The sequence below is a fragment of the Durio zibethinus genome, chromosome 28 (assembly GCF_047325235.1).
Source record: "Durio zibethinus cultivar Kanyao isolate XHJ-2024 chromosome 28, ASM4732523v1, whole genome shotgun sequence".
Classification (NCBI taxonomy): Eukaryota; Viridiplantae; Streptophyta; class Magnoliopsida; order Malvales; family Malvaceae; genus Durio; species Durio zibethinus.
The window spans coordinates 15840500-15868306 of NC_143189.1; the positions used below are offsets into that span (position 1 = coordinate 15840500).

Genomic DNA, 27807 nt, shown 5'->3' on the forward strand with positions numbered 1-27807 from the left:
AGGCCCATAGTGAACCACACACTTCTTCGAAACGCTGTCGTATTAGTACACTTTCCTCACCAAAATCTTCCCTTTACCCCGAAATTGCCAAAAAAAAATAAATAAATAAAAGAAAAGAAAATTACCCATAAACTTCTTCGAAGATGCAGTTTCTCTTCCACCAACTCACATACTGCAAATGCGTCTCTAATTCTTGAACAACGATCTCAGAATTAGGCTTTTCAATCTCCCAAAAGGTAACGGCTTCCTCATAACCTTGAAATTAGGGTTTTTTTTTTTTTTTTTTCAATTCTATTCTCTTTACTTTCCGCTGCATTAGAATTTAGCTCAAAAGCTTGTGAATAACCCTTGTTCTTGTTGTTTCGCTTTCAATTAAAACGTTTTTTTTTTTTTTTTGGGACCAAGGAAGCTTTTTTATCCCTTTTTTTTTTTTAAATGAAAATTCTTAGATTGTTTGTAATTTGGCATTTTAAAATAGTGTACCGAAACAGGTTTCAATCTTGTTAATTGGTTTGTACGTGAAAATTGAGTGGAATATATGAAATTTGTTTTTTTTTTTTTTTTTTTTTTTTGCTTTATTTTAACAGTGAACAGTTTCTAATCTACCATGTTATTTCACTACAAGGATATTGAGTTTTAGTGTCGACTTATTAGTGACATCTAATAAATGTTGTTGCTGAACATAACTTTTAATAATAGCTTGAATTTTCCTTATCATTGAATGGTATCTATTGATCATGTAGATATAGATTTTTGCTTATCACTCAACCATGCCTAAATGAAAATAGCGTCAAAATATTAATGGAGTTTGATAAAAATGGTTGGTATAAAGAACCTCTAATAACAACTTGAATTTTCTTATCATGAACATGATTTGAATTTTATTTTTTAATTTGGCAAATTGGGGTTTTAAGTGGTTGATTGCAATATATTCTTTTATTCATGCTTGCTTAGATAGGGATTGATAATTCCAAGAGGCTAAGGTGTCTAAACTCTAATGTGTTAGTCCTTTCAATGACTTCAAGAAGTCTTACTCATTCATTTTTCACCCAACATAATACAACAACACACTAACCTTTTATCCCATACTTTGGGGTCGGTTGTATAAAAAACCGTATAAGAAAATCATGTTAGATTGTAGTTTAAATCTTCTTATACCACTTATTTTTATCAACAACTACCTTTTTATCTAATTCTTTAACCATCAAATCTTTTTTTGTTAGTTGCATCCATATCTTTCGTGCGCTATCTTTAAATGTTTTGATCTCTCATAAATCTAGGAATTCAATTCTCCTAATTGGTACACAGTTAAGCTTACGTTTCACATGTCCAAACCATCATAAATGACCCTCTTTTATTTTCTTTTTAATTCGAACTATTCTTAATTTTTCTTGAATCTCTTCAGCCAACATAACATTGACAAAATATGTTTTTTTTTTCTTTATTCTTTTTAAAACATGATATTGAATTTAATTCTTGTATTTCAACACTTTTTTTTTTCCAAAGAATTTAACACTACCATCTTTTATGTCTTCCATTTCTGTTTTGACAGCCATGGTTAACACTTGGTAACTTGAGGAAAAATCGTGCAGGATAACTTGGAATGGATCCTCTCAAAGATTAAAAGGAGTGTAGGGCTACACATAATTTAAAGATGTGTATCTGGTCATAGAAAGCAGTGCTTTTGATATACGATTCTTACTATAAAGGTGGCTTTTTTTTTTTTTTAAATATAATTTTGATTCATATTCTCATGTGGTTAGGGGCGAGAAAAAAAAATGCTCAGAAATCCAAAATTTAATTCAAAACCGTAGTGTGCGACTCGGTTTAGATCGATTTTTTTTTTATTTAGATTTTATTTAGATCGAATCAAATTTAAATATTAAATGTATATATTAGATTCGGATCAGATTTCGGATTGAGAGATGAAAAATTGAAAAAAAAAAAATTGAACCGAATTATATATTTTTCTTAATTTTTATATATATTTTAAATTTTTATAAAATAAAAATAATAATTTTATATCAAAATTTACTTAAATATATTAAAATTTTATATTAAAATAATATATAAACATTAAAAAATTAAAAATTAAAAATTAAAAATCGATAAATCAAACGAATTGGTAAAATTCAATTCGATTCGATATATATCAAATAAAAATTTGGTTCGAATTTAAATTGAATTTTAAATTTTTATAATATTATGTAATATCTGAAAAAATCGAATCAAATTTAATTAAAAAAAAATCAAATCGAATTATATATATATTTTAATTTTTATATATATATTTTAAATTTTCATAACATAAAAATAATAATTTTATATTAAAATTTACTTAAATATATTAAAATTTTATATTAAAATAATATATAAACATTAAAAAATTAAAAATTAAAAATTAAAAATCGATAAATTGAACGAATTGATAAAATTCAGTTCGGTTCGATATAGATCAAATAAAAATTTGGTTCGAATTCAAATTGAATTTTAAATTTTTATAATATTATGTAATATCTGAAAAAATCAAATCAAATTCAATTCAAACAAAATCGTTATCATCCTTATGTGTGGTTAAATGCTTTTATGGCTTGTAGGAGTATCAAGTTATCTTATTCATATATGAACATTCATTCTGGCCTCATTAGTACAATTCATTGATGAGATTCTCAAAATTACTAACTTTTAAGCTTTCTAAGCTAAAAAAAAAGTTTTATTTAAATTAATCATTTTTCCTATATATGGTTGGACTATTTGGGCAGCATAAGTTTTTACTATCTAATATAATGTCCTTGATTGCAGGATATATATTCCCTATCCCTGTCAAGGGGGAAGCTCCACATTTAATTAAGTGCCCATTTGGATTCTACTGTATTAGATTGAACTCATCTCACCATCAATTAAATTCAAATATTAATTTCAGTGAAATTCATTCGGTATAAATTTTTCATTAAATTTTTTTCAATCATAACTATAGTAATTTTTATTACTGTTTTTAATCTCACTGTAATTAATTTTATTGTCTATTTAAATGGAGCCTAAGTGTGTAAGATAAACTATAGAAAGGGTGTGTTTGGTGGGAAGGAAAAATAATAGGTGGAAGGAAAATTGCCTCAACTCTCATCCCATGTTGCAAATGAGATGGCATGGAATAGCCTAACTATAGAATAAAAAATTTTGCTTCCACCTTTTATTCCTACAAAGTGCAGTTCAAGTGTTCCCCAACTAATTTTGGTAATTGATGTAAACGACTTTCCGGTCAAGCCTATATTATGTATCAGGGAATCTGATTATTCAGTTGGACCAGTTTAGGGCTTTATTTAAGCGATGGATGTTAGTATCATCCTTTATATTTGGATGGAATAGAAGGCTGTAGCTTATTTTATGCTCTGTTTTACTTAGTTCTCAGTGTCAGAGCACCATGGTTATTTTAGGACTTGCTGGAAATTGAAAATCTGATCTGGAAAGGGTCTTATCTAGGTTTATGAATTCACATGTAACTGGATGAAATTTTGGCTTCTGTATGTCTGTTTCCTCAAAAATAACCTATTTCTCTTTCAGTTTGAAGGTAATTTCATAATTTTCGTACCACCAAATTCAAAAGAATTGGACAAATAACAATCTATAAAGACTGAACAAATGAATTTTCAAATTTCCAAAGCATAAAGCAACTCTCAGAAAATAAATAAATAAATAGAAAAGCATACAAAACCCACAATGATGACCGAATGGATTTATGGCAATTTTTTAATATCACTCAAAAAGATAAAAAAGATTGTTCAGAAAAGCAAAGTTGGTGAAATAAACGCAAGAGAACAAAACAATTATAGGAAAGGATCATATACAACTATTTTAAATTTAAGATGATTTATTGGACCTGGTCTACTAATCTATTCTAACTATCAACAAATTTTAGAATCGAACTATCAACAAATTTTTAGAATTTTAGGTGGGCTGGGAATTATAATTCTTTTTACTTGGGGTTTAATGACAGGCCAGGAGGTTTGAATAGAAGTAATAGATGCAGAAATTTTATGTTATATATGGTAATTTAGGCAAGAGGGAAGCACATGTATTTCTATTACTATAAAATTCATAAATGAAGTAATTGATCATGGGGTTAACATTACCTTTGTACAAATTTGTACAAAGTTTGGGATCTTAAAAGGGTCGTGGAAACATAAGAACTCTTGAATGGAACTAAAAAAGAGATGTAACTCCAATTCCTTCGGAAATAGTAAGATCTTTGGCAGTATCGTTATGTAGGAATCCGAAAATAAGAATATAACTACAGTGTAAACAAAAAGTTTAAGAGTAAGCATTACACAATTTCCAAGATTATTTTTTTCTAAAATGAAAAGAATAGATTCCCTGTTTTTATACAACATATCCTATTTTGATGCCAAGAAATAAAATTTATTCATCATACAATTATCAAGTATCCTGGAGTAACTGACTTCAAAGTTCAAAAAGTTGGATGCATGTTGATTTTCAAGTAAAGTCTAACAATTTCCACCCAAAATGTTTGACCTCTTAGAATTTGTTAGTAAACAAACTTTATCAACTTCAAATGTAAGATGGAAACTGATGTTTACCTAATGGAAAATGTGTGTAGAGATTTCTTCACAGGCAACCCAAGGAAATTCCAAACTTGGTTGTTCCAAGGCTTATGGTCATAACCATGAGACGAATTGAATCTAAAATGTTAGTTGTGTTCTTTCATTAGATAGTGAGGGACGCACCATTGTCTGCTGCAGTGAGATTGAGTATCATTGTAGCTGCCTTCAAAGACCTGATTAAATGATGGCCCCAGTGAAAAACATATCAACCTCTCAGACCATAAGGCAAAATAGCATGAACATGAAAGTTGAAAGAAAAAAAACTACTCCAAGCATTTTATGTAAGAATACTAGATTTTACTCCTAGGGTATCTTAAAATGGAAATTTGCTTATTTTATAATACATACAAATGAATAATATTTTATTAAATAAATTATGTTATTCATTTAAATTGACAGATACCTAAAGATAACTTCAGAGGCATGTGATTTCTTATAGTTATACTTTCTTCTCATCTGCAATTTGTGACATTCAAAAATCAAGCTACTTATTAAATATTCTCATCTCATAACATATGATAGAAACTCATGAAGTTTTCTGAAAAATATACAGTCCATGCTAATAATCTTAGCAAAATAATAAAATAGGAGTAAATTTTGCTAACAAATTATTGAATATGGCTTAATAAGAAAAGATAATGGATTTAAACTGATAAATGAAGATAGCCATTAACGTCAGTCAAATCCAAAATTCAAAGGACCATAGTCAAGGCTAAGGGTTGAATTGACACTCAAATATGGTTGGCAGGATAAAAGCTTAATCCCAAGTTTAGAGACATTCCAGATAGGTCAATAGAACTCGTAATTCCTAAACAGTTTCAATCCATTCTCAAACTTTATGTTTCTTGTTGCCGCGGTCTCTTAACTCTTTGCATGATTCTCCTAAGCACAACAAAGTTTTTCAATGAGTAAATTCAAAGTAAAAGTACCTCCTGAGATCTAGAGTGATTTTCTTTGTTTTTATTCTTTATTCCTTTCCCCCTTATGACTCCTATATTGATATAGTAGTATGGCCAGTCATCATGGAGTAAACCAAATCCCTAGTTTTTGTCTTCGGGAGATTGAACCCCTGATCAATATTTTTGAAGGAAGCAAGAGAGAAGCAAGTTACAGAGGCCCACTAATGATTGGTAGCAATGATCAAAAGACCAACTACACTCTCGCAAAAGAGAGCTATGATCTTCATGCCTTAATTAATTTACATCTCAAATACAGCCAAACATATTCATCATCCACCATGCTAGAGGACTAAAAGGAACAAAAATGAGTTGCATAATGAATAATTTTGACTTCTCATCCAACTTAGGAAGTTGAATTCAACCTAGAATTATGTGAATAAAAAAATTAAATGCCAAGGATCAAGAAGGGTGTAAGAGGTTGAAAATTTTCTAATTTTAATTTAAGCACTGGTGCATAAAAAAGTTCTATTTATTTGTTTCTCCTAGTCCTAGAGAAGGAAGCTATTCACCGTTAATAGTGGTGAGAAGAGTTTTTGGATAGTGCCACAAAGAGAATTTGCAGAAGCAATTCATCCTTTCGTTAATCCAAGTTTATAACTTTATCATGTCATTGGAAATTGTGCTATTTGGTCTACCCATGAAAAGAGTTTTGCCAACACACTACTGTGGTTGTGCATAGTAATCTAAAGATGTCCCTTGCGCTTAAAAAATTTGGGAAAAAACATGCCAGATTATAGGCCTGAGTTGGATGCAAGGCAAGGGTGCACAATCTCTTTCAAGTTGCTAAACTGAAGATTTTGAACCTAATACACAGTTTCTAAGGGAATGCCAACGTTTGCTAAGGATGGCAATCTGTTGCTATATAAGATAGACAGATATCAAAAGGAAAAATGACACTAATAGTTCAGCTCCTACATAAAACCCCGGTCACAAATAACCTATTCGCTATTTTTTTTTTACAAGAAACTTTTTCGAGGTTCTAATCCACTAAAGCAATCTACAGTACTCGCTATCTAAGAAATGCAAACAATTTTTGAAGTGAGAAATAAAGCAAAGATATTCGCAACTATATTGTTCTTTTGCAACTGCCATGAAACCATATTATATATCCGAACCATTATTGTGCAAAAATCTATTTATTTAAGCAAATTATAAGAAGCAGAGAGGTGATAGCCTATTTTGATGTTTATAATGGCCCAATGAGTTGAATTATGAGACGAGTTTTCCTAAAGAATTGCAAACTATTCAAGCTTAGAGGTTGTTGATGCATTTGACATGAACTGAAAGACATTTTAGCTCTATTTATCTTCCTTTCTATATGATTCCAGGATATATTAAAATTGGTATGATAACTTACATGCACAACTGCATGTGTAAAATAGATTAAATCTTACTAAAACTTAAAAGAAAAATTCGCATACCATGCTTCAGGTGTCTGAAATATTGGGCTGAATTTCCAAAGCAAGATTGAAGCATTTCGGTATTTATCACACCTGGACTAACTGCTACAACAGCAAACCCATCTGGCATCTCCTTCGCCACTGCTCTGCTTAAACCCTCAACAGCCACTTTGACGCACAGTATGGTGCAACCTATTGAGATACAAGCATGTTCAAATTTGGTTCACTATTACTGGAAAGGTTTAGTACAGTTTAAGAATAAAACAGATTTCTGAAATTAAGAACTTGACATTCTTTGTCTTCCCCCCACCCTGGAAGCCATAATAGCCATAGGAGTTGCTGGAAGAGGAAATATTACCAGCTCATAAGTCATAACTTATTAAGATAAGAATAAAGCAAATCCATGTCCTTTAAAACTAGAGTGTCTATGTGCTTCCCTCTAAAAGCTTCAAAAAAATTTCAACAACTGCCTATAAATTCATCACTGCTGTTTTCAACAATGGTTCCTTTATTTCAGATAAACAATTAGGAACTTCTGGTTCGGCTAAATCATGCATGGTTTCCCATATTAATCATGGAAATTAAAATGAGGATAAATTTAAAATATATGAATTGTGTCGAAGATGAAAATCGTGAATTTACCAGGGCAGAAACAGATCTTCCCCATCCAGAAGACATATTAACAATAATCCCTCGACTTTTTGGAATCATCAAAGGGATAAAGTGGCGCAGCACATTTGCAATCCCTTTCACATTTGTATCAATAACGGCATCAAACTCTTCTACAGGAACCTCCCAAATTCTGTTGTTTTTATTGATTGTACTGCATTATTTACTACCAATACCTTAATGTCAGTAAAGACCGAAAGAGCAGATGCTGTGGGACATTCCGATTAGCATGAATTGTGCCCTTAAGCTATAAATTTATACGCACTCCACTTTCAGAAAAGAAACAGACATAAAGCTAAAGGAGACAATTGCTCTATCTAAACATTTGTTTGATTAATAGTGGTTTTTCAAATATTAATGTGACTACGGAGAGAATGATTTGATTAGTGAAAACCCTCAACCAAAACTTCGTCCAAAAATTATTTACTCGCCTTAATTATAGTTCAAGGCAATGCAGAAGCATTTTTTATTAATGATTACTCAGTCAGATAATTAGATTTCTCCGAATAATGTCTCAACATTCCATATTCGTTTTAACTTAATTTAATTGAAACTGTTCCAAAAGCAGTTAAAGAGATTTCAAATTTCAAAGGAAATCTAAGATTTTCTATTTTGGACGAGAATTAAAAGTTAGAATAAAACCCTAAAATGCAGAAGCAAAGAGCAATACCTATTATGTCTGGAACAACCTTCTTTTCCATTACTACTCGGGCCAGCTCCTCAACGCTGCTATTTGAACTCTGCAAATCCAAAACAGATTAAAAAAAAAAAAAAGAGCTGCGTGTAGAAGACATAGAAATGGATTAGGGAATAGGGGCGGACCACATCGACATTGAGGAGGAGGTGACGGTCGGGGGAGGAGAGCTCCGATTGGAGGGAGTTGAGTTTATCCTGGGAGCGGGAGCACCCGATAACGGTGTGGCCTCTCTTGGAAAGCTCAAGAGCTAAGGATCTACCAAGTCCTCTGCTCACTCCGGTTATCAAAACCGTCTTAGCCGCTGCTGCTGCTGCCGCTGCTGCCGCTTTGTTCGACCCGCCAAACGACGCCCTTACCATTCTTCTTCACTCTTTCTACTTCTCTTCCGGAAATGAAAATGGTAACTAACCATGATGAATGGCAAAATATAAAATAATTACTCAAAAAGCCCAGATCGGTTCCTCTTTGTTGTTCAACTGGGCCCAGACAAGAGGCCCATAATGAACCACACGCTTCTTCCAAACGCTGCCGTATTAGTTCACCATCCTCACCAAAATCTTCCCTTAACCCCCAAAATTCAACCCCTCCCTCAAAAAGAAAAAAAAAAAGAAAATTTCCCAAAAAACTTCTTCAAAGGTGCAATCTCTCTTCCATCAATTCACATATTGCAAAGGCGTCTCTAATTAGGGTTTTCAATCTCCCAAAAGGTAACGGCTTCCTCGTAACCTTGAAATTAGGGTTTTTATTTTGAATTCTATTCTCTTTTATTTTCCATTGCATTAGATTTTAGTTCAATTAAAACGTTCTTTTGGGGCCAAGGAAGCTTTTTTGTCTCTTTCTCTTTTTGAAAATGAAAATTCTTAGATTGTTTGGAATTTGGCATTTTTAAATAGTGAACTGTAACAGGTTTCAATCATGTTAATTGGGTTGTATATGAAAAATGGGTGTAATACATGGAATTTTGTTTGATTTTGTTTTGCTTTATTTTAACGGTAAGCAGTTTCTAATCTACCATGTTATTTCACTAAAAGAATATTGAGTTTTAGTGTCGACTTATTAGTGATATCTAATAAATGCTGTTGCTGAACATAACTTTTAATATTGAATTTTGCTTATCATTAAATGGTATATTTTGATCATATAGATTTTTACTTACCACTCAAACATACATAAATGAAAATAGTGTCACAATTAACAAGAACAGCAAGTGAATTTTTTTGCCTTTTTTTTTTCTTTCTTTATTCCATACGTATGAGATCTCTTCATTATACATTTGGTTGGATGTAAGCCAATTGATTTTCTCACACTAAATTAGAAATTAAAGAGATATATAGGTTACATCAAATCTTAGTATGGAGTCAATTGGTTTATTAAATAAATTAAGATTGAAGACATAGGAATTATGAATTAAATTCTAATTGATTTTGCATAATAATCTTTAATTTTCTTTCTTGAATTACATATTAATAGCAAACCACTATTATATACATGATTGCTTCATAATTTTTTTTTTTTTGAGTTGCCTTATTCTTATGGGAACAAAAAAGAAGTTTTTGAGTTATTTTTCTACCTAGTAAAAAATTAGAAAACATTGCATTCATTTAAATGAACTATTTCAGAATTTAATATTGTTGATTCTTACCTAACAATTTTTCGGGTCTTGTCTGATCTAATATAGATCTCTGTCTCTAAAATGCTCAATAACTTATCAAGATAAAAAGCAAGAAAAGAAGAAATAAGAGTTTCCAAACACAAAATCATGTGACAAACCATTTCACATAAGGAAAAAAATATTGGTAGTTTTAGAACTTGTACTCTTTCAGACATGTATAAAAAGTATAATAATTGAAGATTAATTATAATATCATAGTTATTAGTAATTAATACACCCACAATTAAGAGATTCTTTAATAGCAATCAACATTTTTCCATTTTAAATATGAGATGTTGAATATAATAATTAGAGAAGATTACCTATGAAGGAAAATTTAAATTATTTTATAATTTAAATTAATGTCTTCTACAAAATATATGGAATGAAAATTAATTTTTTATTTATTTAACATGTATAAAAAAATGAAAATTCTTAGATTGTTTGGAATTTGAAACAGGTTTCAGTCTTGTTAATTGGGTTGTATATGAAAATTGAGTGGAATATATGGATTTTTTTTTTTTGGGCTTTATTTAGCAGTGAACATTTTCTAATCTACCATGTTATTTCACTACAAGGATATTGATTTTTAGTGTCGACTTATTAGTGACATCTAATAAATGTTGTAGCTGAACATAACTTTTAATAATAGCTTGAATTTTCCTTATCATTAAATGGTCTATTTTGATCATATAGAATTTTACTTATCACTTAAACATACATAAATGAAAATAGCATCAAAACATTAACTCAGTTGATAAAAATGGTTGGTATAAAGGACCTCTAATACCAACTTGAATTTTCTTTATCGTTAAAATTATTTGAATTTTATTTTTTAATTTGGCAAAGTGGGGTTTTAAGTGCTTGATTGCAATGTATTCTTATTGTTTGCTTAAGTAGGGATTGATAATTCTAGGAGGCTAAGGTGTCTAAACTCTTATGTTTTAGTCCTTTCAATAAATTCAAGAAGTCTTAATCATTCCTTTTTCACCTAACATAATATTGATAAAATATGTTTTTTTTTTTCTTTATTCTTTTTAAAAACATGATATTGAGATTTATTTCTTGTATTTAAACACTTTATTTTCCAAAGAATTTAACACTACTATCTTTTATGTCTTCCATTTTTGTTTTGACAGCAATGGTTAAGACTCGGTAACTTGAGGAAAAATCATGCAGGATAACCTGGAATGGATCCTCTCAAAGATTAAAAAGAGTGTAGGGCTACACATAATTTAAGGATGTGTATCTGATCATTGAAAGCAGTGCTTTTGATATATGATTCTTATTATAGAGGTAGTTTTTTTTTTTTTTTAAATACAATTTTGATTTGTATCTTCATGTGGTTAACTGCTTTTTTGGCTTGTTACAGTATCAAGTTGTCTTATTCATAACTGACCATTCATTTTGGACTCATTAGTACAATTCATTGATGAGATTCTCAAAATTAATACAAACTTTTAAGCTTTCTAAGCTAAAAAAAAAGTTTTATTTAAATTAATCTTTTTCCCTATATATGGTTGGACTATTTGGGCAGCATAAGTTCTTACTATCTAATATTATGTCCTTGATTGCAGGATTTATATTCCCTATCCCTGTCCAGGGGGAAGCTCCACATTTAATGCCAAAGAAGCTTTTGCAACTATTGCGCCATCATTTGTATGTCTGGTTAAGGTTTGATCCTCAACAAAGCTTGTTACTTGGTTTTTTACCAAACTATTATGGCATCAATTCCTTGTAATTTTGAAGCGAGCTGAGTGCATTGATATAGGATATGTTAAATTATTGAATGGTCTCGCTTTGATATTGTATTTGTGGAAACTGAATGTATATTGAAAAACAGCTTATTTTGAATTATACAAGAATCTTAGGTTTATATACAACTAACTAGGGATTAAACTAGGAAACTAAATCTTCCTTAATTCTAGGGATACAAATACTTAATTCTAGAGATACAAATATAAATATACAGATTACAAGATTACAACCAGCTGTTTTCCCACAGTATTGTCTAAATTTGAACATAATTTCAGCTGCCAAAATATGTAATAGGAGCATGCTAAATAGAGTTCAGTTCTCTCTTTTTTGTAATCAAGTACCATCATAGATGCTGAATAATTTTTTATGCAGTTTTGAATGGACTTTTCAAAATGTAAACATATTGTTAAAAAAAAAAAAAAGCTCTTGTGGAAAAGCTAAGAAATAAAATTATGTGAAAAACTAAGAGTAAAACTGAATGTATATTGAAAAATTGCTCCTAATTTCCCTTAGGTTTATATACAACTAGCTAGTGGGTAAACTGGGAAACTAAATCTTCCTAAAATAGATCCTATAATTGAGGGATTGTCTATTCTAATTTTTTGTCCTTAATTTTAGGGATGCAAATACTTAATTCTAGAGATATAAATATAAATATACAGATTACAAAATTACAATCAGCTATAAATAAGTGTTTTCTCATACTCTGCCTCAAGCTGATGAATAGGTGTTTTTCATTCCCAGCTTGGAAATAATATCTTGAAATGTTGCACTGCTAAGACCTTTAGTCAACATATCTGCAAGTTGACCCTTAGTTGATACATATGGTGTACAAATCAACCCACTGTTTAGCTTTTTCTTTATGAAATGTCGGTCTACTTCAATATGTTTTGTTTTGTCTGTTGTACAAGATTGTGTGCAATGTTTATTGTAGATTTGTTATCACAGTAGAGTCTCATTGGTCCATCCCACTTGATCTTCAGGTCTTCTAGGATAATCTTTAACCATAGTAGTTCACAAATTCCTTGAGCTATTGCTTTGAACTTTGCTTCAGCACTTGATCTTGCCACCACATTTGGTTTTTTACTCCTTCAAGTCACAAGATTACCACCTAGGAAAGTGCAGTAGCTTGAAGTGGATCTTCTACCAATTATTGAACCTACATAATCAACATCTGTATATGCCTCTAAAACCAACCTCAAATTTCTTTTGAATAAGATACCTCTATTAGGATTGGCCTTCAAATAGGGCAATACACGGTAAACAGCCTTTAGGTGCACTTCTTTAGGACTATGCATAAATTGACTTATTACACTCACAACGTATGCTATATCAGGTCTAGTACGTGAGAGATAAATGAGTCTTCCAACTAATCTTTCGTACATCTCTCTATCTATAGCAGCATCTTCATCAGCTTCTCCAAGTTTATCAGTAGAATCTATAGAGGTATTTGCAGGTTTCCATGCGAGCTTCCTAGTTTCCTTCAAAAGATCCATCACATATTTCTATTGTGAGATGAAAATACCATAATGTGAGTGAGCTACTTCAATTCGTAGGAAGTTCTTCAATCTCCCTTGCTCTTTTATCTCAAATTCTCTAGTCAAACACTGCTTTAAAGATTCTGTCTCTTTTTCATCATCTTCGGTTACAATTATATCATCAACATACACTAATAGAACTATGACTCTTCCTGAATTAAAGTGCTTGATAAACAATGTGTGATCTCCTTGACTCTGCTTATATCCCATTGCTAGCATCACTTTGGCAAATCTCCCGAACCAAGCCCTAGGAGACTGTTTACATGCGAGCTTCCTAGTTTCCTTCAAAAGATCCATCACATATTTCTATTGTGAGATGAAAATACCATAATGTGAGTGAGCTACTTCAATTCCTAGGAAGTTCTTCAATCTCCCTTGCTCTTTTATCTCAAATACTTTAGTCAAACACTGCTTTAGAGATTCTGTCTCTTTTTCATCATCTTCGGTTACAATTATATCATCAACATACACTAATAGAACTATGACTATTCTTGAATTAAAGTGCTTGATAAACAACGTGTGATCTCGTTGACTCTGCTTATATCCTATTGCTAGCATCACTTTGGCAAATTTTTCGAACCAAGCCCTAGGAAACTGTTTACATGCGAGCTTCCTAGTTTCGTTCAAAAGATCCATCACATATTTCTATTGTGAGATGAAAATACCATAATGTGAGCGAGCTACTTCAATTCCTAGGAAGTCTTTCAATCTCCCTTGCTCTTTTATCTCAAATTCTCTAGTCAAACACTACTTTAGAGATTCTGTCTCTTTTTCATCATCTTCGGTTACAATTATATCATCAACATACACTAATAGAACTATGACTCTTCCTGAATTAAAGTGCTTGATAAACAATGTGTGATCGCCTTGACTCTGCTTATATCCCATCGCTAGCACCGGTTTGGCAAATCTCTCGAACCAAGCACTCGGAGACTGTTTACATGCGAGCTTCCTAGTTTCCTTCAAAAGATCCTTCACATATTTCTATTGTGAGATGAAAATACCATAATGTGAGTGAGCCACTTCAATTCCTAGGAAGTTCTTCAATCTCCCTTGCTCTTTTATTTCAAATTCTCTAGTCAAACACTGCTTTAGAGATTCTGTCTCTTTTTCATCATATTTGGTTATAGTTATATTATCAACATACACTAATAGAACTATGACTCTTCCTGAATTAAAGTGCTTGATAAACAATGTGTGATCTCCTTGACTTTGCTTATATCCCATTGCTAGCATCACTTTGGCAAATCTCCCGAACCAAGCCCTAGGAGACTGTTTTGCATGCGAGCTTCCTAGTTTCCTTCAAAAGATCCATCACATATTTCTATTGTGAGATGAAAATACCATAATGTGAGTGAGCTACTTCAATTCCTAGGAATTTCTTCAATCTCCCCTGCTCTTTTATCTCAAATTCTCTAGTCAAACATTGCTTTAGAGATTCTGTCTCTTTTTCATCATCTTCGGTTGCAGTGATATCATCAACATACACTAATAGAACTATGACTCTTCCTGAATTAAAGTGCTTGATAAACAATGTGTGATCTACTTGACTTTGCTTATATTCCATTGCTAGCATCACTTTGGCAAATCTCCCGAACCAAGCCCTAGGAGACTGTTTACATGCGAGCTTCCTAGTTTCGTTCAAAAGATCCATCACATATTTCTGTTGTGAGATGAAAATACCATAATGTGAGTGAGCTACTTCAATTCCTAGGAAGTTCTTCAATCTCCCTTACTCTTTTATCTCAAATTCTCTAGTCAAACATTACTTTAGAGATTCTGTCTCTTTTTCATCATCTTCGGTTACAATTATATCATCAACATACACTAATAGAACTATGACTCTTCCTGAATTAAAGTGTTTGATAAACAATGTGTGATCTCTTTGACTCTGCTTATATTCCATTGCTAGCATCACATTGGCAAATCTCCCGAACCAAGCCCTAGGAGACTGTTTACATGCGAGCTTCCTAGTTTCCTTCAAAAGATTTATCACATATTTCTATTGTGAGATGAAGATACCATAATGTGAGTGAGCTACTTCAATTCCTAGGAAGTTCCCCAATCTCCCTTGCTCTTTTATCTCAAATTCTCTAGTCAAACACTGCTTTAGAGATTCTGTCTCTTTTTCATAATCTTCGGTTACAATTATATCATCAACATACACTAATAGAACTATGACTCTTCCTGAATTAAAGTGCTTGATAAACAATGTGTGATCTCCTTGACTCTGTTTATATCCCATTGCTAGTGTCACTTTGGCAAATCTCCCAAACCAAGCCCTAGGAGACTGTTTACATGCGAGCTTCCTAGTTTCGTTCAAAAGATCCATCACATATTTCTATTGTGAGATGAAAATACCATAATGTGAGTGAGCTACTTCAATTCCTAGGAAGTTCTTCAATCTCCCTTGCTCTTTTATCTCAAATTCTCTAGTCAAACACTGCTTTAGAGATTCTGTCTCTTTTTCATCATATTCGGTTATAGTTTTATTATCAACATACACTAATAGAACTACGACTCTTGCTGAATTAAAGTGCTTTATAAACAATGTGTGATCTCCTTGACTCTGCATATATCCCAATTCTAGCATCACTTTGGCAAATCTCCCGAACCAAGCCCTAGGAGACTGTATACATGCGAGCTTCCTAGTTTCCTTCAAAAGATCCATCACATATTTCTATTGTGAGATGAAAATACCATAATGTGAGTGAGCTACTTCAATTCCTAGGAAGTTCTTCAATCTCCCTTGCTCTTTTATCTCAAATTCTCTAGTCAAACACTGCTTTAGAGATTCTGTCTCTTTTTCATCATTTTCAGTTACAGTTATATCATCAACATACAGTAATAGAACTATGACTCTTCCTGAATTAAAGTGCTTGATAAACAATGTGTGATCTCTTTGACTCTGTTTATATTCCATTGCTAGCATCACTTTGGTAAATCTCCTTAACCAAGCGCTAGGAGACTGTTTAAAGTCATATAAAACCTTTTTCAGCTTGCATACTTTGTTTGCTTCTAGATGATCTCTAAATTCTGATGGAACCTTTATATATATTTCTTCTTCCAAATTACCATGTAGAAAAGCATTCTTTACATCAAATTATTGAAACTGTTAATTGTAATTTATAGCCAATGATAACAAAATCCTAAGTGTATTCATCTTGGCAACTGGAGCAAAAGTTTCCTTGTAATCCACTCTATAAGTTTGAGTGTCACCCTTAGCCATCGACTTGGCTTTATACCTTTCATCAGTACCATCTGCCTTTTATTTTACAATGAAAACCCATTTACCCCTAACTAGATTTTTTCCTTTAGGCAACTCTACAAGTTCCCATGTCTTATTTTTCTCTAAGGCCTCCATTTTTCATTGGATAATGCCTCGGATAATGTAGTTGGAATAGAAATAGTGTTTAGGCTCACAAGGAAGTTTTTGTGGGGTGGTGAGAATTTTTCAAATGACACAAAATTAAAGATTAGGTATAATGAATGCTTAGTACATTTTCTGGTTCTTTTCCTAATGGCAATAGATAGATCATAATCATTAGTTATAATTTTAGGAGATTCATGCTCATTTTGAGGAACAAAGTCTAAGACTATAGTTATCTCATTTCCAGAGTTAGGTTCAAGTTTTTAGTCTTGCACTGGTTCAAGATCTGAAACTTTCCTTCTTGAGTACGCCTGTAATTCCTTCATAGAATCAAGAACAATATTATCCTTTGTCACATCTTCTGTGTTTGGAATGAGTTCAAACTCAAATTCAGTATTTGAGTTAAACTAAGAAGAAACAGGTTTCGACTCAGAAAAGTTAATGGGTGAAACTATTAAAGAGGAGGACAAATCAAGCAAAAAGAAATTTTTATCCTTATCTTCCATGAATGAAATCTTCCTCTGAAGATAAGGTTGAGTAAAAAATAGTTTACTTTCTTCAAAAATGACATTTGCAAATACAGAATTTTTTGGTAGGATGATGATATTACTTATACCCTTTTTGAGTTTATTAATACCTCAAAAAAATGCACTTAATTGCTCTAGGATCCAACTTCCCTCTATTATGACTGTGAACATGAACAAATGATATACAACCAAATATCCTAGGTGTGAGGTTGTTTGTGGTATTAAAGTTGGGATAGAATTGTGAGAGTTATTCCATAGTAGTTTTAAATCCCAAAACCCTTGAAGGTAACCTATTTATAATATGTGTGGCAGTGAGAATAGTTTCCCCCAATAGGATTTAGGTACATTTGCTTGAAAAAGTAAAGCTCGGGTTATGGCTAGTAAATGACTGTTTTTCCTCTCTATCACACCATTCTGTTGTAAAGTATTAACACAAGATAACTCATCGATAATCCCCTCTTTTTGGAATTAGGTAGATAAACTCTATTTGAATTAGTTTCTTGCATTTTCAAACCTAAATCTCTTGATTTTCACTCCAAATTGATTTTGGATCATGTTTTGAAAGCTTAAAAACACACTATTCACATTTTATTTGGATTTAAGTAAAAATACCCAAGAGATCTTGGTACAATCATCTATGAAAGAAACAAACCACATTGCATTAGAAATATTAGGAATTGTAGAGGGACCTTATATGTCACTATGAATCAAATAAAAAGGAGTAGAAGTTCTTTTATTGCTAATTGGAAAAGACACACTTTTATGCTTTGCAAGTGCACAAACATTACAATGAAAAATTTCGGCATTTAATCCTTTGAACAAAGAAGGAAACATGTTTTTCAAAGTTCCAAAAAAAAGATGTCCAAGACGAAAACAATAAAGCCAGATTTTGTCTTTGTTGGGAGATTTTTCAAAAAGAAATAACAAAGGTAAACTATTCTCGATATTACTTATATTGTTTGATGTCTCAAGATAGTATAATCCATCTTTCTCCTTACCAAGTCTAATCATCTTCCTCGAACTCTGATCCTGAAATTCACAACAAGAGGGATAAAAAGTCGTTTTGCAATTCATATCTCTGGTAAGTTTTTGTATGGATATCAAATTAGTAAACAATCCAGAAACATGAAGAACATTTTTAAGAACAAACAAGGGATTAATTTGAACATCTCCTAATCTTGCCACTGTAGTAAGTGAACCATCTGCAACAACAATTTTCTTATTACTAGGACACAATGTATATGTACTAAACTTCTGTAAGGAATGTGTCATATGATTTGTGACTTCTGAGTCAATGATCCAAGAACTTGTAATAGGTTTAACTGGGACATTTAATCCATGAGAACCATAAACTTTACTTGAACTAGAGACTTTACTCAAAGAACATACTCCAATAGGCTTTTTGAGAGTTTTCAATGGGCTTCTTAGTTTCACCATCTCATCTTTGTCCAACTCTCATTGTTCCCAAGACTTATGTAGTACTCCGATGGTTTTACCAGTTGTCACTTCCTCAAATCAGGTAGTAGTGGTAGATTCTGCTATCTCTAGCATAGTTATCTTTCTCAGGACTGAAACGAGTCTTGCTAATAAAGGTTTAACCAGAGACGATTTTAGGCAATGAAGGCCAAAGAAGGAAAAAATAAGATTGAAAGATTTAACAAGATTTGGCTATGAAGGCTTGAAATAGAATTCAACAATAAAGGTTGAAAAAATTTTCTCCTTAAGAAGAGCTTAAAGTTCTGATACCATGTAGAAAAACTAAGAAATAAAACTGTGGAAAACTAAGAGTAAAACTAAATGTATATTGAAAAACTTCTCATCAAGAATTATACAAACCTCTTAGGTTTATATACAACTAACTAGGAAACTAAATTTTCCTAAAACTAATCTTATAATTGAGGGATTGTCTATGCTAATTTTTTGTCTTAATTTTAGGAATACAAATACTTAATTCTAGAGATACAATTATAAATATACAGATTACAAGATTACAATCAGCTATAAATAAGTGTTTTCCCACAGCTCCAATACTATTGAAACTATTTAATTTCAGTAATTACCCCATTATTATTTGTAGTAAATTTTTTGCAATAGTGAGATAAAAAGGTGCTACTCTCATGCCTCCTTTTATCTGTACTAGTTGTCTGGTAGGATTTGTTTCTCAAATGTCTCAATGAATGATACTTTGATCTTGATCTCAATTCTAAACCTTTCCCTCTCCACTATGTTGGAACTGGCTGGCTGGTAGTATTTATCAATGACAAATTTTATTTCGTTTATGGTTGATTGTTAGTGACGATCATTAAAATTCTTGTCACCAGGTATTAATCATGAGGTTATTAGTAACAGCAAGCGACAGATTATAAGTTTGTCACTAATTATCTTCAGTAACAAGTTTCTATATTATTAGAGACATGTTGATCCTTTACTAAAAGACTAGTTTATTGTGTATTTGCTGATTACATGTTTTTGGTGCAGGTGAAGGGTCTTTTTTTAGGTTCTGCTTTTCTTATATTGTTTGCAAAGGCATGGCTAAGGCAAAGCTTATTATTATTTGTCGGTCGGGGGGAAAGTTTACATTAAGTAGCGATGGCTCCTTGTCGTATACTGGCGGAGATGCTCATGCTATTAGTATAAACACTGAAAGCAAATTTGAAGAGCTGAAAGCAGAGGTGGCAGAGATGTGGAAGTATGATCCTGATTCTCTGACCATTAAATACTTTCTTCCGCACAACAACAAGACGCTCATCATGATTTCTAATGACAAAGACATGCAACACTTGCTGGATTTTCATGGAAACTCTGCAACCGTGGATATTTATGTCTTAACCAATGAGAATCAAACAAGTGACCAGTTGACAATGTCCCACAGTAGGTAATATTCACTTCACAATGTCTAGATGATGAAGAATTATATTGTTTCCTGCATGGAATATATAAAATGCCTTGTGGTTATAACTAAATTTATCTTCAAGCCAGTATCATTAGGCAACTAGGTCCTACCATAAGGTTAATCAATGCTGTTATTTTGCATCACCCTTTTAATCTATATGGTTTAATTGGATGCTCACCTTTGTTGGTCCAGAATGGTGGATGAGCCTGTAACTCCTTCTGCTAGTTTTACTTATGCTGCTTCTGTTTCTGGAGACACCGAGCAACTTGATTCGCTGGCTTCTCTTTTCAGATATGTGGACAATACCAATAACTTGACTCCTGAAGCTCCTAATGATAAGGATAATAGGCTGAAGAAACTTGTTAAATCATGGGAAAATTGCTTAACTGGTGTGGAGCAGCGGTTTAATAATGTTCATGATTTCCGCGCTGCTCTGAATAAGTTCTCCATTGCTCATGGCTTTGAGTATACCTTTAAGACCAATAAGGCTAGGTATGTAATCGCTAATTGCAAAGCTGAAGGCTGTCCTTGGAGCATTCATGCTGCAAGTTTGTCTACCACAAAGTTGTTTCTGATTAAAAAGATGAATGAAACTCATACATGCGGAGCAGGAAAAAGTTCATCTAGGCATCCCAAAGTCTCTAGTAAATTGGTCAAGTTTCTTGTAAAAGAAAAATTGCAAGATGCCCCACATGCTAAACCGAGAGAAATTATTGATGAAATTCACCAGGATTATGGATTTAAAGCAAGATATTCACATGTATGGCGTGGAGTAGAGTCTGCCAAAGAGAAGCCTCAAGTTCCATATGAGGAGGGTTACAATCAGTTGCCTAGTCTAATTAAACAGATCATGGAGAACAATCCTGGTAGCGTAGCAACTCTAGTCACCAGGGAGGACTTAAGCTTCCATTGTCTATTTGTTTCCTTGCAAGCTTCATTACATGGTTTCAAGAATGGTTGTCGCCCCCTTCTTTTCCTTGACACTATGACCATAAAATCGAAATATCACTCTGAGCTGCTGACTGCTACAGCTTTGGATGGAAATGAGGGCATTTTCCCTGTTGCTTTTGCTGTAGTTGATGTTGTCAATGATGATAATTGGCATTGGTTTTTGGTGCAACTGAAATCGGCACTTTCAATGTTCCAACCGGTAACGTTTGTGGCAGATAGACAGATAAGGTTAGAAAAACCTATTTCCATGATCTTTAAGAATTCGCACCATGGTTATTGTCTCCGTCGTCTGGCAGATGGATTAAAAAGGGATCTCAATGGCTCTTGTACTGAAGAAGTTCTTGAAGTAGTTGTTGCACATTTCTTTGATGCTGCTCGTGCAACTGCACTTGTCGGATTCAGAAAATCGATTGAAAACATCAGAAATATTTTACCCGAGGCTTGTGAATGGATCTTGCAAAGTGGACCTGAACACTGGGCAAATGCTTTTTTTCAAGGTGCACGATATGGATATTTTTCATCTGATGTTGCTGAGACATTTTATGGTTGGGTAACTGAACTTCCGGTTATATCGATTGCTAAATTGATCGAGACAATCTGCTATAAGATGATGGAGTTGATGAATATCCAACGGTCGGATTCAAGTCAGTGGTTGACAAAATTAACCCCAGCTGTGGAGCTCAAATTAGAACAACAGATTCGGGAAGCTAACATCTGTCAAGTGCCAGTATCACTAGGCAGCACATTTGAGGTCTGTGACAGTTTGGGTGCAGTAAATATGGTGAACATTGATCTCTGGGAATGTAGCTGCAGGGAATGGCAATTGAAAGGTTTTCCATGTTGCCATGCCATTGCTGTCCTTCAACAATCAGAAAGGAGATTATATGATTATTGCTCTGAGTACTTCACCGTCAATGCTTTCCGGTCAACATATTCAAACTCCATAAATCCAGTTGCAACAGTAGATATGGCAGTTCAAAAGAAATCCTATACAATTGAAGTACGCCCTCCTGCTCTCTATCATGTCTCTGTTCGTCCTAAGAAGAGACAGAAAAAATATATACATAAAGGACCCTTTAAGCGGCCACTGCATTGTAGCAAGTGCCAAGGAGCTGGACACAATAGACAAACATGCCATATGTTATCGTAGTTGCACCAAAGCTACTCAAGGAATGTAACATAACTGTAGATAAGGCAGATCAGGTAATTTAGGTACAGTTTTGGGAGTTCTGGTCAATGGAGATAGGGATGGAATAAGATAGAAACGCCTGCCTAACCCATTGAAATCTAATTGAGGTATTGGCTTAGACATGCATGTTCATTGTGTATCTAACTTTTGCATTGCTGATTTTTATGTTTTTTCGGTGATAAACCCATTATCTTCTTCTTCATAATTTTCATGAGTTGTACTCTTTTTACTGTTGTCAACATGTTGATGTAGATTGTTCAGCCTCTAAATTTCTTAGATGGACAGACAGCAGACATTGTATTTGATTTTTTTTTTCTTGGAGGTCGGAGTTTGAAAATAGTAGAAGGAATTATTATATGTTTTGAGATTTGAACTCTAAATCTGCACTCATAAACTAATATGAGTTAAGTTTCGGATTCATATTTTATTGGATTTTTATCATTAGCTCAGCTCTCTAAGTGTTGTACTTGTAAAAATTATCTCAAATGTACAAGTAATCACATGTTTTAAGGTGTGGGTGTGGTATATTTTATTTTGATTTGAAAAATTAAGTAATTTATTTATCTTAAAATTTTCTTAACCACAAAAAAAAAAAAAAAAAAGCTTGTAAACCAATACTCAAATCAATCATTTTAGCGCCGACATTGGTTGAGGAAATTATATTTTGATGCAGGAATTATATTTAGCTGCAATGAGAATAATGATTGATTGCTACCTTAAAAAAATATTGTTAGAAAAAAAAATTAAGTTTAAAATTTTGTTATAAGCTTTTTTAAAATTTAAAATTTTTTTAAATCAATAATTAATCGAATTAATCGGTTAGTATGGAATTAATTGAATTAACTTGTAATCAACTAAAACTTATTTATGTTCACCTTTACCGGCAAGTGGATAAAATGAGAAATATTTTTTGTCTTTTTATTACCCACACAATTTATCTGTTTTATATTATTGATTTAATAAGCATAAATAATACTACTAATTTCTCTAAAAAAATAATACTGCTAATTTAGAATATATTTACTATATAAAATAAAATTTTGAGACATAGTAATAATAATTCAAATAAAAATGGAATATTTTTAATATCTCAAACTTACAAGTTTAAGAGAGAAAAAGAAAAAATATATATAATAATAATAATTCAAGTGAGGTTTTTTGTGTAAAAGTGAGGTATTTAATATGTAAAAATATTTTATTTTATTTTCAGCGATTACAGGGTTCTTTTTAGTTGTTGAATGCGTCCAGCTTATTTGTCTGAATTATTAGGGTTTTTGAAATTGTTTTCTTGTACCATTAGCCGCTATTATCAATTCACTCTAACTTATAATTCTTCATCGGATACTAAAAGTCCTTCCTTGCAGTTTAATCTTATAAGTCATTAGGATTAATGAGGTTACACAAACAAACTAGAAGAAAAAAGTTAATTAGTTTTTTTTTTTTAATTAAAGATTTGTTGATGGTGTTTTTTTAGTGTCTTATCTGAAGGGAAGCTGGTTGGAGGCTGAGCATGAGAAACCTGCAATCCGAAAATATGGTCAATGAGGTCGGAACTGATCTTTTGAGATGTGTTCCGACAATTAAGTTAATACAATGTTTAAGATTTGACAAGAAATGAGGTAAAGTGTGTTAAGGATGTTATAAAAAAGAGATAATGTTTAAGTCTCACGTAATTGGATTTTTTTTTTTATGTTATGTATGAATAAAAAAGTAATGATTTGATTGATATAGTTGACAATCGATAACGAGTTTACATTAAATTTAAAGAGAGTTTACGTGAGTGATTACTAATTACATTTAATGTTTTCAATCAAATATAGACTACATTTAATAATTTTAGATAAATTAAAAATCAAATATTGAGTTATAAAATGATGACTTGATAAAAGATCAATAAAACGAGCCTCTCCTTAAAAATGATCAAACAAATTTTAAGATGAAATGATGTGACGGTTAAATGTATGTTGACTTGATGATAAAAAAAGTTGACTTTATTGTTCGGATAAATAGGTGTACCAAGATTGATCTAAAGTTAGATTATAAATTCAATTTTTTAGTCAGTACCTTCGCAAGTTGCTAAAATTTCTCTAACAAAAAAACTAATGTAAATTCCGAAGAATTGGTTTGGTTGAGCTAACTCGTTCTAAGGCGACATTGACCTGATGGGGCTATGTTCACTGCTTGGTTGACCAGGCTGTGTTAATTGGGCATTGTTGTTGATCAGAGTTAATGATTCTTTTCCCCACCCATGCAAAGTTTCACTTTTGGCCAATCTGGAAGCAGGTTCCGTTCCAAGCTGCACGCTTTCTCCAGCGAGTAATCCAACATTTGCTAATGAGTGATTCAGGAAATGGGCCGGCAAAAGGTATGCTACTGTTAAATTTGATAATTTAAAATAAGAGAGGATGATATGATATAAATATAATATAAAAATAATATGATTTAAAATTTTAATAAAATTATAAATAAATTTAATAAAATTAAAAAAATATATTTTATATTTTTCGTATCGATACGAATTATGATATATAATTTTTATATAACATATAATATAAATATATAAATATACAAATTATCAAATCTAACAACCGCCAACTTTTAGAGCAAGAACGAGGCTGTACTAGACATAATTGTCCATTCCCACGAACCTCAAGTGTTGATTATAGAAATGAATTCTTGTGAATGCCTTAACTTTCTTTCACCGGTCTGGGGTTCTTCTCTTCATCTATCTCTGTGCTTTTTGCCCTTTACTCTTTGGCAGAACGAACGAGTTCTAGACTTTGTATTTGTTATCAGCTGAAATAAATTGAGAGCTTTCATTGAATATGCTAGAAGAGAAAGCTTTTACTCGAGACAGAGAAATAGAAAGAGGAGCAAAGGTTTCAATTAGGGGCTTCATTTAGATGCTTTATATAAAGGTGTTAATAATTCGATTTAATCGAATTAATTAATTGAATCGGTTTAATTTGATTAATTGATTGATTATCAAATTAATTTTGATCAATTAACAAAAATAATTTTGAAAGAATTTTAATTTTCGGTTAATTTGGTTCAAAAATTAAATTAATTAAAATTTTAATTGAAATATAATATAATTCAAATATACAATAAAAAATACATGAAATTGATCATTTTCTTTCAAAAGTTGTTAGAGTTTTTAACATAATATTTTTTATGTTTGAATATTTTGTTGAATAATTTTATTTAATTTGTTTAAAATATAAGAAATTAAGAATTTAAAATAAAATATAATTTAAATATATTTATTATTCGATTATTTAAAAAACTTAATCGAACCAATTGAATTAAATTATGTTGGTTAATTTTTGAAATTAATAAATTTGATTCGGTTAAAGAAAATAAAATAATTTAATTTAATTAATTTAATTTTGGATAATTCGATTCAAAATTAACCTAACAACCGAATAAACACCCCTAAATTTATATAATTATTCTATTTTATAAATTGTTACATTATTTTTTGGCAAATTTCCTTAGTATGAAAAATAGATAATAAAAAATATCCAATTATTAACTAAAACCTAAGATCGAGTTCTTAGAATTTTTTTCTCTTTTTTTCACCAATTTTTTTCATATTATTTGTTCAATTACATAAAAAAAATCAAAACTTTTTTAATATATGTGAAAGGAAAATAAATTAAAAAGTGAGATGGAATTACTGATGGAAATGAAACCAAAATTAAATAATTTGATTTAATTGTTTATTTAATTATGCCCTCGTAACAAGTTCAAAAAAATTTTTACACAAAGTACTATAATTATTTTTTTTATTAAGTTGAGAAAATTATAAAAATATTTAAAAGAATATTGTAATAAAAATATTTATGTTTTTCTAAATTTTTAATAAAATATATTTCATATTTAAAAAAATTAGCTAAATAGTGTCTATTTTGAAACCATCTAAAACAACATCTACATAATAAATTGTACTATATACTTTAAAACCATGTTATACCTTATGGGAAATTAAAAATCGAAAATTTAATTTTGGATTGCAAATGCCAAATAGCTTTTTTTATTTTTTTTTATTTTTTTAGGGAGAATACAAAAGAAAAAGGGGAAAGCTAGGTCAAACCACAGCCATCTTCTTAAGGTTTTATTGGCCACTAGCCCAAATAGCTCTTTACTTCTTCTTTAATGTCCCCCATTGTTAATACTTCTTTAAGCCAGCAATCAACAGTTGTGATTCTCCTTTTGTCAACCTTATAACCCAGTCCTGACATAAACCACACACCCCTCACCCATTCACATAATAATAAAACATGTACTATTTCTTTCTCTTTTCCACATACAACACCTACTGGCTCCTCACATATTTTTCTTTGCCACAGATTCTTCCTTGTTGCTAAAGCATTAGAGCAGACTCTCCATAAAAAGTTTCTTATTTTATGTGGAATTTTCAATTTCTACTGCAAGCACCATAACTCATTGTCCACCTCATGTGAGGACGATTGTTTTGGCATGCATATTTGCATTTCACTTTCCTTACATGCATGGTAGCCACTCCTTATAATATAAAATGCCATTACTTGCCGATGGCCACCCTATTCGATCCTCACCCTTGTCCATCCCAATTGGTTTGCTATGACTTTAGCTGATACAATACTCTACATGAAGTCCAACTTCCAACAGTCCCTTTCTTTATCTATTAGTTCCTCAAACTTTTTATGGCAACTGTTCCCTTATAATTTTATTATCGATCCTTCCAAATTTTGATACTTTCCTCATTCATCATTTGTTAGCAAATTTATTCTTTTACTAAATCTTTCCCTTCTTAAATACTATAGACTATGCCCATAATGCTCTTGCACCTTTTCTAGCATTTAAAACAAATCATCAGGAAAGTATAATGCTTTCATAATCCTCACCTAATAAGCCTCAAGATTGGTTATGATTCTCCAACATTGTTTTATCAACAATGCTTTGTTGAATAGGTTTAGATCTTTAAATCCCATCCCTCATTTACTTTTACTCATTGTTAGTTTCTACCATTTTACCCAACGGATCTTCTTCTCATCCAATTTTTGTCCCCACCAAAATCTTGCCATATCCCCATTAATTTCTTTACATATATTTTTTGGCAGCTTGAAGCAATTTATCACATATGTTAATATTGCACTGACAATTGTTTTGATCAATATTTCTCTTCCCCTTTAGGACAACAAACCCCTTTTCCATGTCTACAACTTCTGTTGAACTTTTTCCCTAACAAACTACATTGCTGAACATTTAGTCTTTTCCCAAAATGAAGGAATTCCTAAATAGGATCCTCGATTCTCAATTGCTGGGATCTTTAAATATGCCACAATCTCTTTTTTTAGTTGTTCAAGTGTATTACTACTAAACATTATGCTAGACTTTCCCAAATTTACTTCTTGTCTTGAGGCATTATAGTAGCATTCCAACATCTTAAACATGTACCTGTAATTATTTTTATTAGTAGTTAAAAAAAATAACGAGTCATCAACAAACAACAAATGGGATTAGTCGGACACAGTTTGTTAAGTCTAATACTAGTAAGCTTGTTCAAGGAAATAGCATTATGGGTCATTTTAGATAGGACTT

The 27807-nt window shown here is 31.6% G+C and overlaps 1 protein-coding gene and 1 pseudogene across 6 annotated transcripts; one reads left to right on the plus strand and one right to left on the minus strand.

Moving 5' to 3' along the window:
* The first annotated feature begins 44 nt into the window (after window positions 1-44).
* On the plus strand, window positions 45-22481 carry LOC111281133 (uncharacterized). Of its 5 annotated transcripts, none has more exons than XM_022868763.2 (5): window positions 87-236; window positions 11135-11291; window positions 11573-11669; window positions 19667-20063; window positions 20274-22481. In XM_022868763.2, exons 4-5 carry the CDS (start codon window positions 19717-19719, stop codon window positions 22180-22182), a joined length of 2256 nt encoding a protein of 751 aa, XP_022724498.2. In that variant the 5' UTR covers window positions 87-236; window positions 11135-11291; window positions 11573-11669; window positions 19667-19716; the 3' UTR covers window positions 22183-22481. The 5 variants fall into 5 exon arrangements, 3 of the variants coding, with proteins under 3 accessions (XP_022724498.2, XP_022724501.2, XP_022724497.2); XM_022868762.2 differs by lacking the exon at window positions 87-236 and adding an exon at window positions 8915-9051; XM_022868766.2 differs by lacking the exons at window positions 87-236; window positions 11135-11291 and adding an exon at window positions 8914-9051.
* Window positions 4322-8808, minus strand: LOC111280672 (NADPH-dependent pterin aldehyde reductase-like; annotated as a pseudogene). The gene is made up of 5 exons (XR_016335014.1): window positions 8470-8808; window positions 8318-8387; window positions 7621-7813; window positions 7000-7170; window positions 4322-4792 (listed from the first exon to the last, which is right to left on the minus strand). The product of XR_016335014.1 is annotated as an NADPH-dependent pterin aldehyde reductase-like (transcript).
* Window positions 22482-27807: the final 5326 nt, after the last annotated feature.

Coding starts and splice junctions, on each gene's coding strand:
- LOC111281133 (XM_022868763.2), top strand. CDS start 19,717: ATGGCTAAGGCAAAGCTTATTATTATTTGTCGGTCGGGGGGAAAGTTT. Junction 20,064..20,273: donor TTGACAATGTCCCACAGTAG/GTAATATTCACT, acceptor TTGTTGGTCCAG/AATGGTGGATGAGCCTGTAA.